Below are 18271 nucleotides of genomic sequence, written 5' to 3' on the forward strand. Positions count from 1 at the left end.
TAAGGACATTAGCAACATATTTTATTTATATGTACTCAGAAAAAAATTTTATGACCACCTCCTAACTGAAAACACTCTAGGTGTCTATGTTTGTGACAACTCGTTTAAAGCTACTATAACTTCGATAACTTGGACTTGGACAGTCACACAAATTCGAAGACCATGATTAAACATCAACACCAACTTTCTCAAAGAAACTCCGTATACACGCAGTTGATGTGCATTGTCTTGTTGAATAAGAGCTTGTGTATGTCCATTTAGAAAAGACATAGAATTGTTTTGTAGGGTATCAATAACATAACTCCCAGCTGTCATACTGCCTCAAATAAATACAAATGAAGATAAGCGATAAGCAGCTAAACCATTACTCCAACAAAACTTAATATCATAGTAGATAATACAGCTCCAATATCGATGTTCAATTTATGTGTCGTTACCAGGCTCCAATACAATATGAAAAGATACCAAAGGTTCGAATGCTGCGATTTAATATATTCAAGGGTGGTTCGGTTCAACATGTCTCCTTTCTCTTTATACCACTGCAAAGTGAGTGTGTGAATTTTTGCTCAAAATTCACAACCAACTGTCCAACTGAAATTTTGCGGTAATCCAACAATACATGAATTATTTGCTCAATTAAACCTACGATGAGGCCCAATTCTTCAGCCATATCGCGTACATTACTGCGTCTGTCTCCCAAAATAAGTTTTTCTACAGAGCTGACTTTCTCATCGACAACACTTGTTCTGGGGCATCGTGCATGTAACAGGTTTGCCACCACTTCTTGGCCTTTTCAGAAAGTCTTAAAGAGGCACTTACCCTGCATGGAATATTACATTATATGCAGGAAAATAGCTTATTTGAGACACATAATGCGTGGTAGAAGGTTGATTAAGATGGGTAAAGTTTAATGACATAAAGGAAACGAGCCTCTTGGTTCAAGAGAAGCAGGACAGTTATTTTGACTAACTCAAATCGCCAACGTCAATTGGTCTTGGATACGGCACGCTAAGAAGAAGGCACTCATCCTCCAAATTCCTCGAGTAATCTTCTATAACTTTCCGCGGAATTTACATTATCTTTAACCAAAAAACAAATAATGATGATGTACATTGGTACATCCTTCTTGCTTATGGATATGAGTACACTAAAAAGCGATGTTACACGGTTCCAGCTGTTCTATACGCTTTGTAACAGACCACTTTTACAACACAAAATTTTTCGAGCGTTAATTAAAAAATTCTGGTCTATATTTGAACCACCCTCGTAATAATAACCGATCTACCTTCCTCTCTAAATCTCTAGTCAGCAATTTGACGATTTTAAAAAGCCAGTGTACCTTCTTGTCTCCATATACGCACACGGCAAAGGATTATGGAATTGCCGAATATTCCTTCAGGATTTCCTTCAGAAACGATCACATGTGACAGAAAATATTTTCATTCTTTAGAAAGAAAACGCAAATGAACAAACGTGTAGTCACTACAACAATGAATACGGATAAGTGCAAATTCTTTTCCAATCTAGTATTTTCCAGAAATAATTTCTCATTCTTAAACCCTAAAATACCTGCACAATTGAATATTTGTTGCAGATGGAGAGGTTTAATTCTTCGCTAATATAGATGCAGGTAATATTTAGGTTTTAACAGTTCAACTGTATGATGTAACTCTCAGCATTTTTCCAATACAGTTGTTTAATTTTTTCATAATAATAAAAGCATCATCATAGTTTGACGCGCGTCCCAAAACCAAATTATCGTATTCAGATTCCAAAAACGAAGTGAAGACGATATTTTGGTCAAGCAGTGTGACTGTGAGTGTTGGTGTAGTAGTAGTGAATAGTATATTCAATTTGAAGACCAAGGTTTCAATTTCAATCATAATCAAATATACAGATACATTTATTTAAATACCAACCCAGCGCTCTCGCCATAAACTAGAAATATGTAATATAAGTTGCATACTCTTAAAGTAGATGTATTATTTTATCTCTGAAGTGTTTATTAATAACTAATTGGCATTTATTGCAATTTGTATTTGGGTGATTCCGTTCTAACTGTGATTTTTTGTATTCAAAATTTCAAGATTTTAAAATTTAACTTTTCTAACTTTTTTATGCATATTATTCATCTATTTTACTGTAAAAATAAAACTCTAAGAGGAATTTACTACAACTTCAAAGTATCACGAGCAAGACACAAATGTCGGATTTTGAGTTCCACGGTACTGACTCATTTATCCACGGTACTGACATGGTAACTTAAGATATTAAACAACAAGTGCATCAATTTTCCTCAGTTTGATCATAAACATTAGAATTTATAAGGTAATTAGTTTAAATCATTTGTTACGACAAAAAAAATTAATAATTTATCGGTAAATTCTAGGAATGGACATGACACGGTACTGACATGGTAACTTAAGATATTAAACAACAAAGTGCATCAATTTTCCTCAGTTTGATCATAAACATTAGAATTTATAAGGTAATTAGTTTAAATCATTTGTTACGACAAAAAAAATTAATAATTTATCGGTAAATTCTAGGAATGGACATGACACGGTACTGACATTCAAGTGATGTAGTATAAGTTTTCTTTAAGTGGCAAGTTATATTGTATAAAAATAATGTTTAAATATCTTAAGAATTATTCAATTAACACAAAATTTTTATTAATTGATTATTAATTAATGACTAGTACAAAAAAACAATACAGGACATTGAATATCACAGTTAGAACGGAATCACCCATTTATTTCTTGGATAACTATGGTTTTTATTTAAACATAATAACCTGTACAGGCATCATTATAAACTTGATATGATTTAAAAATAAATTTTATACATAATTTAAAGATTAAAGAACTAATCAATACAGTTTTCATTGGCCTCATTTAAATGAAGTCTATTTTATAGATAATGGAGTGATTTGAATAACGTATAGTAAACTATAGATATTTCTTATTTATTGAAGATTCCTAATACCTAATGGTTTTAAGAGATTAAACTCAATATAAACTACTTTCACCTTAAATAAAATTGAGTGGAAAGACGAACCAAAGTTCAATTTTCGCAGGTTTTATACGAAAATTAAGAAGCGGCGTGGAGTTGAGAAAAAGATTAGTGGAATATAATTTATATAGCAGTTTCAGGTTAAGGAAGCACAAGAAAAAGTGTCGTGGCTATAGAAGAGGTCATATATAAGACAAGAATACAAGAGTTATATATCTTAACCGACAACGTTTTAGGTAGAAGAATTGGTACTTTTTGGGAAGAGATAGTTCTAAGATAAATAAAACCTCTCATTGAATAACACCATAAATATCTGAAAACTTTTTTTCTGAAATTCTTAAAATTGTAAACTTAATAATATACAAAAGTACGTTTCGTATATATACATGTAAATACATGTAAAACTATTTACACTTATACAGGGTGCTTCGGGATGCAAAGATTCGAGAGTACAAATGACATAAAAAATTTCTTTATACGACCTCTCGTTTATGAGTTATAAATTGAGAAATCAGAACTTACATTTTAGTATATTTTCTAAATTATACATTCGAATATTATGAATTTTTTATGGATAATTACGTAAGTCCATCTATTGTGTTTGATAGAATAAATAATTATACACTACTATCTGAAGGCCAGCGGCGGCTCATGCCTAATGGTAAGCAATCCGTAACTTTTACAGTGACAACCCGTACAATCTAAGGATGCAAAAAAAGGAATTTTTTTAATCATTTTTTTAACAGTTTAAGTTTAGGAAATATGTAGATTTTTAGATCGTTGTACATGCCAAAGAAAACGTTCGCCATAAAGAAAATTATCATAAATTGTAATAATTTATTGAAAATACTACAGGAGATAATAGAACACAATCATACATTTTAATTGAACATCGTGTTACTTACATAAGGAAAAGTCTGCAAAAGCCTGAGGAGCATTTTTGAAGCAGAAATTTATACAATTGAAATTCAGTTCAATCTAGAGAGGAGCTATCGCAAACAGGAGATCCTCATCCTCTCCGATATTCTAGCAGCCATTAGAGCTCTATGCTCCAATAACATAAAATCCAAAAACGTTTGGGATTGCCTAGAAAAATTAAACGAGCTAGGTAAGAAAAGGGAAAGGGAAATAAAACACTTGAAGATGCTAGACTTAGCAGATTTTGTTGCACAGAGGACGAAACCTCCATTCTCTCAGAGGAACTTCAAAACGCTACACCTGGAAGCGTATGAAATAGAAGACGAATATCTCTTGAAATCAGAGCCATCCCACATTCTAGATTTTTTAAAAGGAGTGAGATTGATGGATCAGCTGTAAACTATGGGTTCTCCAGTATCGCAGCAAGAAAGGGAGATATAGTAGATCTTGGGTCGCAGTGTATGCACTCCAAATCCATACATACATAAGGAAAAAAATTGAAATGTAGAAAAATTTAGTTGGATAGCTTACAACTTATGGAATGAAAACAGAAAAAAAAACTATAATAAATGTTGGAAGTGGGCACCTTGTAATCCTATATACTTCCGGAGTCTACGGAAGATATTTCTTTAAACTTGGAGGAGCATTTCAAGATTCTGCCTCTTAACGTTTATTCTATCGTTCCTTGTGTTCACCTGTATTACATATACCATTTCTGCAAGAAATGTTTAATGTACTTGAAAGAACATGGAATTAATTATGTCCTGAGACACAAGATTCGCAAGAAAATAGTGATACTGATCCCGATGACCTTCAAGAACCACAAGAATGTAATGATCCGAATATAGAGGATTCAACAAAGCAACACCTGGTTTTGAGGAGTGTGGCAATGCCAATATGGATAAATGTTTAAATTGCGACGTTGACGATCCTGGATATTTTTCTGAATTGAAGAAGAAATTCTGCAGCAAATACAGGACGATAATCAGGAAGTAGGGGGTGGAGAAGAAGCTGAAATAGAAGACGATGTTTCAACCCACGATGACGCGTTTACCTGTTTGAAAAAAGCTATGAAGTGAAGTGGCGTGAGCGTCAAGCAGAGTATGACACCATTCAGCTTCTATTCTCAAAAAAAACGTGTTAGTAGTCTTAATCAAAAATAAAGGTGTTCTTTACATTCTATTTGCTGTTTTTGTTTAAAAATTTTTTGTTTACGCTACATATATTAATAAAACCGTTAGGTAACAGTTTAGTATTCATATTACACTACAAATAAGACTAAAATAAAGTCCAAATCGGTTATTCGATTAACAATTGTTCGGACACCGATGTGCATCAATTAACCTGGTTAATCGATGCGTGTACTTTACTCCCAGCTATACCGGAAATGCATTAGTCGCACTCCAATGTTGAATTGAAAAGGATTCGTCTGATACTAAAGAGGAAACATCTAATCCATCGCTATAGGAGTAATTAATTGAGCCCAGAAAGAAGAAGAGGAAAAAGCATTTTGAATCTAATGAAAAAGTTCTTCCAAATTTATTCTGCTTCAATTACTTCCAAGAATTGTTTTTAATTATCACAATAGACTGTGGGAATCATATTATCTCATAGGTGACGTGGAAACTATCAAAACTTTACAACAATTTGGAATCATGGTATCTCAGAAACAGTAACTTTGATCTACGGTTTTTGTCTGATCAAAGTTTATGATAAAACGTTTTGTTGGAAATCGCGGAAAAACCTTTTCTTAAACTTTTGACCCTTCCAGGTACGGAAACGATAGGTACTTAGCATCTAAAATGATATTCCGAATATTCATAGCAATTTTCAATTTTATACAAGTTTTTGTACGTATGCATGTCTAAATTTACCAAACTACTTTTTATCGAAACTATTTTTGCATCAAATGGTCACTCATTTTATTATTTTCACTTATCAATATCAAGTAGTAAACTAGCTGACGTCATAACTTGAAAGTTTCAGAAAACAATAAATTATAATCAAAATGTTTCTACTTTACTATTTATTAAGTTTTATTATATTCGTTATTAATGTTTTTTTGTAGTATATAGATCACAAAAATTATCGCATCACTGGTATTTTAAGATATTTTTAATACTTAATTTTAGTTTTTTGGGACAATCTGTTTATGTATCAACTTAATAGATATTTCTGGTTTCTTATCACGGGCAAAAAAATATCACGCTTTCTTGGAAGCAAAAATACTGGAGTAAATCGTTTCTGTCTTGAAGAATGCATTGAGATCGAGAACTTTCTAAACAAATTGTGTTATTGTATAGTGAAAATTTAAATTCATTTTGTTAATAATGGATGTGCCTCTACGTTTAACAAGACATGTGACGAATGAAGAAGCCGCTAGAATCATCGCGCTCATACAAGATAGCCACAGTCAAAGATACGTCGCCGGGGTAATTGGAGTTCAACAAAGCACCATATCCAGAGTTGTTATTCGTTACCAAGAAACAGGGCAGCTAACCAGAAGACCCGGACAACGCCGCGGAAGGGTAACTTCGTTATTTGAGGTTAACGGCGTTAACAATTAGGCATACCACCGCTCGAAGGGTGCAAACAGATCTGTTGGCTGCTCGTAATGTCCGAATAAGCCTACAAACAGGTCTAAAAAGGCTGAGAGAAGCAGGTATACGAGCCAGAGGACCACGTCTTACCAGAGAACATCGAGTAGCAAGATTGATTGAATTTTATTCGAGAATAAGCAAATTGGAAGATTCAAGATTGGTACAATATTTTAATCACGGATGAATTAAAATTTTGTGTATATTCATCAGATAGGCGTGTACCAGTTAGGGTAAATTTCAACTGAAAGCTTTGGCGGTGGCTTTATCATGGTTTGGGGAGAAATTTCTTTCGAGGGTCGCAAGGAGTTAGTACCAGTGAATGATGGAAGACTAAATGCTGATAGGTACATAACCAAATCCTAGAACCCCATGTAGTGCCCTATATGCCTCATATCGGTGACAACTCTATGCTAAAACACGATAATGCTCGTCCACACGCTGCTAGAGTGGTTCGACAGTACTTAGAAGAGGTCAAGATAACCGCCCTGAATTGGCCTGCACGTAGCCCGGACCTTAACCCAATAGAGCATGTCTGGAACCATCTGGGATGGCAAATTTAGCAATATCCGACACCAATAAGAACACTAGATGATTTGCAAAATGTTCTTTTTAAATTCTGGGACAACATGCCGCAACGATAAGTCCAAAACATGTTTAGAAGCCTTCCAAGACGAATGGAAGCTGTAATTAGAGCGAGGGGCAACAACACACGCTATTAGAAATTCATTGGCTGGTTTTAGTTCAAGTACCATTAATTTTTTTGTATAGATGTTTTCTACAATTTTTTTGATATTTTCTATGTTTTGGCAAATAAAACTTTTTGTCCTCTATAGATTGAATTGATATAAAATAAATGTTGCAAAAGGCGTATCTATTGGTGTTTTAATTGATAATAATAATAAAATTCGAAGAGCAGGCAACACATTTAGAATATTTAAAAATTAATGAGTGATGCGATAATTTTTGTGGGGTGTGTATTTTTGATAATACGAAATTCAGTTGTGTTGAAGTTGAAGAGGACTATGTAATTTAGTTTTCTCAAAAAAAGCTAGAGGGAGTTCATCTTCTCTAACGAACATGTAATTTTTCATTACGTGCTAAGATCAAAAGAGAAAACGTGATCAGATTTCGATCCCGTTCGGCTATGACCAACTCCGTTGACATCGGGTGGGCAGCTACCCTCCCTCCATTATAATTTTTAAGCCCCAATCTTCACCATTATATATTTAGCTCTAGTCCAGGATTGCAATTTTTACCGAGATGGCACGTCTTAGCGGGCTCAATGGCCGACTAAATGCTTAAATCAACACCAAAAATAAGTTATTCAAATTAAAAATGTAATTTTAGCGTGCAACGAAGTTATTACATTTTAATCCTCCACCCCTGATACAGCTTCTAAATGCGAGACTCTTAAAAATATTAAGCATCCGGAACAAATCGACAACCTTCTTGCCTTGTCTTTGTCAGTTTGCGATGGAGTTAGTTGCCAAACTCTACGAGGAGATTTTAAAATAATGTAAAATTATCAATCAGTTTTTAGAAAAAATATCAAATTATAGAATTAAACCGATATCTTCATCTTATTTGTAGACAATGGGATGTTATACAAGGGAGCTGCACTTATCATTTGACATCAGCATTTTTTTTAATAAAAACTGATAAATGAATTTTAATTTATCTCAAGCAAAATCACAATACAAACTGCTCTTCTTTTCTTTACGAATCTCATATCATCTCGCCTTATCATGATACACATGTTTCTACATACTATTGATAAGGAACTGATTATATAAACAGACCCCTATACTTAACTAAAGAAAAGATTTTTAGAAAGCAACTTTTAACAAGCAATCATTGACATTTTTCTATCCAAATTTGAGAAGAAAGAAGAGAAATTTATGTTGATGTCAAATCTCAGCAGTAAATTGTCAAACAGCTTTTTCCTCCTTATCGTAAATTGATTTGACAAGTTCAACAAATTTCAAAAATATTTTATATTATAAATAGTTGAAAACGCTGAAGAATATCCAATTATCTTGTTTGATATTAATTTCATCTTCGGTTCTATAAAGTTCTGTTGTATCCCTCGTACCAACAGAATGTCTGCTGAATACATTAGAAGATCAACGAAAGAGTTGTTTTTCCGTTCCTTTGCTTTTCCGTTGTTTGGTGTTCTTCTTTCGATCCAACTCACTGAGAGTAAGTAGCAGGGGTGGCGAGATAGATTATATGATTAACACGACCGTATATTTTTTGCATTATTTCTTTAATCCCGCTTGTAATTCCTTCAAGATTAGATATCAAACAAATAAGAAAAAACGCCACTTAAGACAGAAAAGAATTAAGAACGTAGTTTGAGAAAGACATGTTTATTTCCACGGTATTATAATATAATATAATTTCTAATAGTGAGTCTAATAAAAAGAGGGAGGAAAAAAAACGAAAAATTATATTTATACAATTTAATACTACATATAATATTTACAGCGAACTTGATATCAATATGAAAATATAACATATAAATATAATCGCAGAATATTCTCGTATTATCCTCGTATTATCTCCTATTATCTTATTTTCCTTGGTTTTCTGTGCTTGACAATAAACCATAAACCATAAACTTTTCCCAACGATGTTTAATAAGTTCGATACCCTTTTTATAATGAGAATCGTCAAGCTTTTCAAAATAGCCATCACTTTTTCATTGTCTTTGATCTTTGACCACAGAGCCATTTTTTCAAGCATGGGAAAAGAAAATAATACGAGAGTTTAAATCTGGCAAATAGGATGCATGAGGCAATAATTCAAACTTCAAATCATTAATTTTGACCTTTGCAATACCAGATGTGTGAGTTGGTGCATTGTCTTGATGAAACAACACTTTCTTCTTAGCCAAATGCTTGATTCTTTCGCTCAAGCGTTGCAATAAGTCTTTGTCTTTGTCTTCTTTGGAGCTGGTTCGGTTCGGTTTTATTTCTGTGAAACATTGCCAAACACTCGATGGAAACATCTTCACGAGGGTATTTTTGTTCCATTGCGAAAAAACGTGGCAATCATCTTGCGCATAGCTTTCTCATGTCCAAATTTTCAATTAATATGGGATGAATCGCATTTTTTGAAATGCCCACCATGTCTGCTAGCACGCCCACTTTCAGTCGACGATCATCCAGTACTACTTTGTGGATTTTCTTCCACATTTCTGGAGTCGCCACTTCATTTGGTTGACAATTGCGATGCTGGTATTCACAGGTCGTACGGCCTCATTTAAACTCTTCTACTCAATATTTTACTGTTGATAACGAAGGATCAGTCTCATTAAGAGTAGAATCTAGTTCAGCTTTTTTATTGGGGTAATGCTTTTCAAATAAAAGTGTTGTATCACATAGTGATGACCAAAAACGTTCATTATTGATAGCTGCTAGATAAATACTAAACAACGTGGCGTCTCCAAACTTGAAAACATATGCTGTGATATTTTCCAAGCAACTACCATCACCTGTAGGTCAGGCTAGGTACAGAAGTACCTTGGATCTTCCTCAGGGAGGAGGAGGAAATATAAAAAAGTATTTATAATTAATCTGTGTAATTCAGCTATTTTCCAAAAAATTAACATTTTTCTAATGTATATGATACATGTACCTATATTTTTTTGTGGCGCTACTGGTACTAAACAACCATTATTCGAGGATTAAAGCGAAATCACGAGCGAGCGCGACCGACCTAACCGTCCTTAGCTCCGGCATTGTTTCGGACCGAGTCGTTTGGAAAAACGAATAAATATCTTGGAGATACCAAGATACTTCTGCCATGCCGACTAATTCCACGCGATGTGCCATAAGACTATTAAAACTCTAAACGCAATGCGAACCGAGCTTTCATTATTTGTAATCTAACGGGACTTATGGAAAAAGTTTCCATTTATTTTTAATTCCCTATATTCCACCCTTTTATTGAAAGCCGAGAGGACGTCTTACCTAAGGCATTCAGTAAACCTCTCCGAGACGCAGAACCGTCACGGGACCGTTCAAACAAAACAATATATACTAAATTGATTTTATAATTCGTTCGTCCATGAATGATATCATAGGAGTTGTTAGTTATCCCAATTTTTGCTCTTATTCGGGAACATAGTTGATGCGCTTTTATCAGTCTTCTGTTGTAACTATTCTAATGGCTTCTTTGCCACTTTGGATGTTCTTCTACTTGCACTCCAATGAAGACCAATGAATAATCAATGTTAAACTGTAATTGCACTTTGTGTCATTTCATCCACTGTTTTTATAATTGTGAACATCATCCATGAAGACGTAAAATCTTGGTTCCAAAAGTTGAATAATACCTTCAAACAATTGTTCAAAAGCCCCGTATTCATTGTGCAGTAATAATTACCATTTACTGAAATGTGATAGTCAATTTGATCCCCTAAAAAGCAGAAATGAGCTATTTGCCCTGAGTTTCAAAGATTATCTCAGCAAAATAACCGAAGATGAGCTCAACAAAATTTTTCTTGCATCTCTTGAGAGAGGAATGATCTCTATTTGTCAAAAAGAAAGGGTCGATCCATTTACTTTTCTAAAATAAAAATAATTTAACAAGTCAGCTATATCGAAGGCAACAAACAGCTATTGCCTTTAAGCTTTACGTTGCTCAGAACTTACATCTGAGATAATTGATGAAATTCTACAAGTTTTTACTTCTTGGAACCTGCAATTTCGAGGAGAAAATGTATTGCAGCAAATAGTCACTACAGATGGGACTTGGGTACGCCACTATATTCCAGAGAGTGAACACGCGTCTGTGGAGTAGAGAAAAAAAGACAATTGCGTGACAGTTAAAGCGGGGGATGTATTGTGTACTGTGTTTTGAGACATGAGATGAGTAATTGCAGATAATTTTCTCACAGAACAACGAATTGTGATCGCGTAGTATTATAGTAATCTCCTTAAAAACATGGTAAAACCTGTCTACAGTTCAGATCGCATGCAGCTCAGCTCAGGATGAAAAAGTTGCATGAATTGGGTTAAAAAACACTGAAGCACCTTCCTAATGTCACGATTCGTTGCCATGTGACTATTATTTATCTAATTTATTGCAATAGGCACTTGACGGACTGGTATTCGAAAGCAGAGGAGGTAGAGTCCTTAAGTGACAAGACGAGAGATTTTCATGTTGATGAAGGCATTCGAAAGCTTCCGGAGAAGTGGCAAAGTTGTGTAGAAAAAAATTTCAGCTTTGTACCTTTGTAACAAAATGTTTTATATTAATATTCTGGTTTATATATGAGCCACGCTTATATATTAACAATCACGTGGAAAGGCAGACTTACGTAGGTACCGGAAAATACTTTGAAAATTGAAAACTTGTATATTTATAAATTAAAAAAAAATTCGTGATCTGTTCCTTTTAATTTAATATTGAAACATGGATAAGAAAACTTAAGAATGTCGTCATATCAAAAAACAAATAATATACGTTAAATTAATTAAATACAAATCACATTGTTCTAGGAAAATTTACAGTGAGCGAAAACAAAAATCCCGTTGAAGTTTTATCAACTGAATTAATTTCTAAATTGAATTACAGAAAACAAACTTTTCTTATTGAATACACCGACATGTTCTCCGAGTTGGTTCAACTGTGAGATTCAGTTATGCTTTCAATTAGTCAATTTCGCTTGTACAACGGCGTAAGTTTTTACCAAAAAGTTCTGTATATACGATAGAGTGTATTTGACAGATCCCATGGAAGGAAATAAAGTGACAATAGTTGAAGAAATTCAAGTATTTTTACCCACTATCAGCAGTCAAAGTGAATTTCTTGAAGAACTTAGTTTAACCAAAGACACCTCATGTGGTTTATGGTTTATAAAAGGAGCTTTTCTTCAAAAATTTGCCAACAAAAAAGCTTATGTGATTTTGTATGGTATTCTTGGATGCTTTTTTTCAGCAGCCTACTCTTATTTTAATGGTACTATCACAACACTGGAAAAGAGATTTAAAATTCCAAGTCGTACCACAGGTATAACTTTTTATATGTTCATTCATTATTATTCCTAACGGGTCTAAGAATTTCTAAATTCTGATTCGACTTTATCAAGTGTTTTTTAGAAATATGATTTAGAGGTAGAAAAAATTCAGTTAATCAATAAAGTTTTTGGTTTCTTCACGCTCCAAAACGCTATTTTTAAATACATAACCTCAATTACCTTCAAATTTCAATGTGAAGCGATAATTCATTGTTTTTTTTTTTGAAAAAACGTTAATAAAGATTTTTTTATTGTGTGATAATATTTTTAAACTACAGTGTTTTCTTGGAAATTTTTTTTCTTGAAATATAATTTTATTTTCTGAAATGCATGGTCCAAAATATTATTTTCTATATATTTCTTTCTACATTACGTAATATAATAAAAAGTTTTTATAATATAAACAATACAGATTATTAAAATTGTTAATAAAGGATTACTAATATTAAATAACAGTACACTTTTACGCAAAACTTTTTTAGTATTATTAAATAAATATATTCAAATATTTATTATATACCTCAAATGAGATCTATAAAATCAACATAAATATCAGCAGTTGTAAAAATGTATGTGTCACGCACTTCTATGAAAATACACGTGATTTAAATCGTGATATGAAAATATTATGGTGTTCTTCAATGATTTAAACCATCATTTGAATTTTGTCTTCCTGGACATCCCCATATATATTGAAATATTATTTTTCCATTACAAAACGCTGGAGCCCATTTATACACACTTTGTAACAGTAAACTATTCACTAATATAGAGGGTGTCTCATAAATAATGCCAGGCTCAAATTACCACTTTGTTTATTAAATAAATATACAAACAGAAAGCCTTAATATTCGATGCACCCCAATGAATTCTATGTTTTTAACCCAACGTTCAGCAAGCTCTTTGAGACCTTGGTAAAAGCATCCTGTGTGCTTAAATGTCGCATTACATCTCGTTTGAACTCATTTTTTCCACGCAAGAATTTTGCCACGGATCTGAATAAAGTAATCTGACGGTGCCAGGTCTGATCTAAATGCCGCGTAAGTTCTGGTTTAACATTGTCTTTTTTCTAAGAGAACCCGCTTTTGGTTAATTAAACTTGGATATTTCTCCAATAGAACCTGATATATTCACATCAGCTGTTTACTATATATCTCGGCATTGATAGCTCGATAAGTCGAATCGAACTTACTTGCGAGTTCTAATAATTATCTAACTACTTATTTTCCAGGTGCGATAACAATGCGTTCATCTTTAAGCAGGGCTAAGAGCCCTTATTCAACGTTTGGTTGGGATCTCGGTTAATTCATGTGGTACTATTCAACAACTTTTATAGATCTTATCTAATTACTTCGAATAGGTATGGTATATTTAGAAGGTTCAAGGAAGTCCGATAATCGGCGAGTCCTGGTACTAGGCTGGTTTTCTACTGCTCACCTTGTAACCTTAATACCCCACGCAGGTGGACCACCTGAGTGCGAATGATCTACATGCGTCAAACTGTTGAAACGATTAACCAACGCTTTTCCGTTTGCTCTTTAACTATGTCTTTTCCTTCATTTTCACATATTTTCCTTTCTCAATAAACAAAAAGAGACTGTTTTAAAATAGTAAAGCAATTGTACTCAACATAGACTGACCAGGTTACGAAATGTTTAAATTGGGCGTTGGAATTTTCACATATGAAAACTGGTATTGTTTATGACATCCTCTGTATTTATGTACACGCTTAATATCTAATTCATTTGAATACCCTTTTTGAGTTCATTTGTCAATGTTCTTATGACATCAAATTGTTAACTGACTACGACTGCTAGACACTCGTTTTATATAATCCATTCTAGATCCTAGACTGAAAATCTCTGGTTTCCGGAAACAAACAAAAAGGCTTTTTCAGAAATTGTCTCTATAAAAATAGTCATAATAACCTAGGTAAACGAGGCACAAAAAAATACAAAGATATAGCCGGCCCATCAAACAAATTTTAGCTTCAATAATTTATTAAAACAGCGAATTCGTCACAATATGTTGAAACATGTTTGTACCAATTTTCGCTTGTCAATTTGCTACTATAGCCACTTTAGTGATATCATGTTTCCATGAAAAGCATGCTTCGGGTAACCGAAATGAAAGGACTATAGTGGGAAAACAAGAGTTGATCGAATCAGGAACACTGACATCAGGCTGCAAGACGTCGTAAGATGGAGGGGACAAAGAAAAATATACTGGTACGCCCACATGAGAAGAGAGTAGACTGCTACGTATCATACTTGAAGGGAAACCAATAGGGAAAAGAGAACCCGAACGACCACCTAAGAGATAGATGGACAGCTGGCAGTCCACCTTCCCAGGAGCTGATACAAAGGAACTGCAGAACAGATCAAGAGATCTTAAAAATGAACAAGAAGAAAAAGATGTTTCCATTAACAGTAGTGACAATCATGACAAACAAATTCGTTAAAACTGTTGATGTACTGGGAAGTTTGCGAAGAAAAAGATCTGAAAAATGGGCCTACGGCTCTCTTTTTAATGATAATACGCCACACGACTATTTGTGCTCAAGAGGAAACTTTTTATATCATTTAAAAAATTGAGAGAGGTCACAACATAGCAGATTGAATTAATTTTGAAAGAAGCTTCCAAGATAGACTTCCAGTCTATTTTTTATTAAAATAATATCCCGATCACGCCCCGTATTTCTGTTATTCTGTTTTTGAGTGTAAAAAGTTTATTCATTATTACACTCAGTATAATTATTACTCTACTAACTAACGAGAATATCTTTCTTATACTCGAATGTGATTTACAATATTTTGTATACCCACATTTCAGGGATAATAACTGTTGGAAACGACTTAAGCCAGCTCTTAGTTTCCGCCATTTTGAGTTACTATGCAGGAAGAGGGCATAGGCCTAGATGGATGGCCCTGGGTATGTACACTGTGGTACTTTTCTGTATAATGACAGCGTCGCCACATTTTCTATACGGAGCTGGAGAAGATGCTCTCTCATTAACGATGGAACATAAGCACTACAGCAATTCTTCGTATGATGAATATTTACATCAATCGTTATCATATCACAGAAAAGATTTATGTCAAAATAGGAAAGTTAATCACAAAAGCTGTAAATTGGAAGAAGGGAATTATACCCCACAGCTGATTTTATTTGCAGCCCAGTTTATATCCGGCATTGGGGGATCCTTATACTACACTTTGGGGATTTCTTATATGGACGACAACGTCAAAAGATCTAAAACACCCGCCCTTTTTAGTATGTATATTCTATATTAATACATATTTTGGTGTATAATTGGAAAATTTTAGGTTTTAGCTATTTCATTAGAATGCTAGGTCCAGCTTTAGGCTATGGATTGGCTTCGCTGTGCTTGAAGATTTATGTCACTCCGACATTGACCCCTATCATAGATAATAAAGATCCTAGATGGCTTGGTGCTTGGTGGTTGGGATGGATTATCCTAGGAATTGTGATTTTTTTTCTTTCAACATTGCTAGCTTTGTTTCCAAAGACTTTACCTAGAGCTGCTGTGAGGAAGGAGTTACTAAAACGACATCTGTCAAGGCAACAATCACAAACATCGTCAATCAGAGGCAATGTCGAAACCGACATTCCTACTTCCTTTAAAGGTAATAACATTAATTTACAAAATTTAACTTTCCGTCTGTTACCGCGAATTTTGTGGTTGATAATGTTCACGCTTATTTTTATCAAATTTACCTTTAAAATTTGTTGTACAGCAAGGTTAAGTTTAATTGTAGGTCATTTTGAAAAAGTTGTTAGCACCGGCATCTTATTTTGATTGAAAACTACCCTTTATGCAGAATAATTATAAAAGTTCAAAAAATACCTAGCGTGATTTGAAATCAGATGTTTCTAAGTAAAAAACGGATCGTTACATATCGCCGAATATAATATTTATCATATTTCAACCGCTATAAACTACCCTTGAAGATAAAAATATAAATAAAAAGATTATTTTCAGCTTTAAGATGTTTTCCCAATGCTATATAATAACTAATAATCTTTGTTATACTTAGTGGTCCAAACATTAATTCATAATAATATTTTCGTTGTGCCGCTTTCTTTTTTGTAGCTGCAAACTATTATCTTCAGAAGTTGTTCTGGTGCAGATTGATTGGTCATTTTAATCGGTTGTAAAGAATTTCTTTTATTACTCCATCCCCAATCTGTTTATCTATTTATCCAAAAACCATTTTAAAGGAAAGTTTGAATGCTATCATTCCTGGTAATTCGAATATTGTTCGTTTTTTAAAAATGCAAGGTCAAAGAGCTAAAGAACTAAGATATTAACCAAAAATTTGAATCATTTCAATTTTAAATTCGCATAATTTTTTTTCAATAGTACTTAAATTTTCAAAAATATTGATCACAACTTGTTTAAACTTATTCAACATATAGTGAGTATCAAAATAAAGTATATTACCTTTTATATATATTACGGATTATCTTTAATTTTTATATTGAATTTTTTTGAAAAATTTTATTAAAAATTTTTCTTAACTTTGTCCATTATTATACAAAGGATATCAAATCAAATTCATTGAAATATTTTTTTAATTTCCTCCAAAAAATTTGATTACATTTTTTATGTTTGATTAGTTTTGAGATTAACTAGCCATATCGCAGTTATTTTTGCACTAAGATATATGATTTTAAGAAATATTTATTTTTTTTGACAGACTCCAACTTTATTTGTTACATTTTTGTTGTACATTTTAAAAGTTATTTACAAAAAACCGTTTTTTTACACGAAAATTGAATATTTCCAAGTACACATAACTTAAGAAATAATGGCTAAATAAATATTTCCATACAACATTTTTTTGAGGAATTATTTCTTTTATCCATTCCTGCACATATAGATTATATTTTCCACCCACTAGAAGGGTTGGCTGCAACCCCGTAGACAATGCCAGGTGTACGCATATTTTTAAAATCGATTCTTACATATGTTTTGACTTAATGTTACACGTTAACATCAATTGGTTGCCGGGATAAAAAAATCTTTGGAAAAACTCCTGATTGACTGTACTATTGGAGAAGATCATTTTTGCTAAACTTGTGGAGAATATGTACTCAAAGAATGTAGAAAAGTTATGGCAGAGCTGGTGTAAAATACATATATTGAGTATTATGAGATACTCTTGGATAAAAATGAGAAGTCTTGGACTCCCAATTGGGTTTGTAAATTGTGTGTGGAGTATTTAAGATAATCCAGAGGCGAGAGGAGAATTTGCAACACCAACTATTTGGAGAGAACCTCAAAATCATTTCGAAGACTGTTATTTTTCTAACGTGAACGCCGCTATTGGGTAAAAAGAAAATGAACCTTAATAGAAAATATGAAACCTGGAGAGAAAAATGTAATTCAGAATTCATTAGTAGCTCCTGACAAAATTATTCTTCTATCATTACAAATAAAACTGGGCATCATGAAACAGTTAGTTGAATGACTAGATAAAGACGAGAATTGCATTTAATTTTGCCAAAAATTTCCTCAGCTCACTATGGAAAAGATTGAGGCTGATTTTTTGATGGCCCCCAAATTAAACTCCTTACGAAAGATAGGTTAATTAGTTATATGAACTTGTAGAAAGCCTTCTGGTACAATGAAAAATATCGAGTGTAATATGGGCATAAAACTTCACAGTCACCTGGACAGGTTTCCGGA

General features: G+C 33.2%; 1 protein-coding gene across 1 annotated transcript in view; it reads left to right on the forward strand.

The window, feature by feature from the left end:
* The window catches only part of LOC130896222 (solute carrier organic anion transporter family member 74D), a 227996-nt gene that overhangs the window by 205707 nt on the left and 4018 nt on the right, over positions 1–18271 (forward strand). Inside the window, exons 2-4 of the mRNA XM_057804167.1 lie at positions 12117–12551; positions 15391–15831; positions 15885–16205. Coding sequence (XP_057660150.1) covers positions 12275–12551; positions 15391–15831; positions 15885–16205 — 1039 coding nt within the window. The 5' untranslated portion in view covers positions 12117–12274. The remainder of the gene's footprint in view (positions 1–12116; positions 12552–15390; positions 15832–15884; positions 16206–18271) is intronic.

The sequence above is a fragment of the Diorhabda carinulata genome, chromosome 1 (genome assembly GCF_026250575.1).
Source record: "Diorhabda carinulata isolate Delta chromosome 1, icDioCari1.1, whole genome shotgun sequence".
Lineage (NCBI taxonomy): Eukaryota > Metazoa > Arthropoda > Insecta > Coleoptera > Chrysomelidae > Diorhabda > Diorhabda carinulata.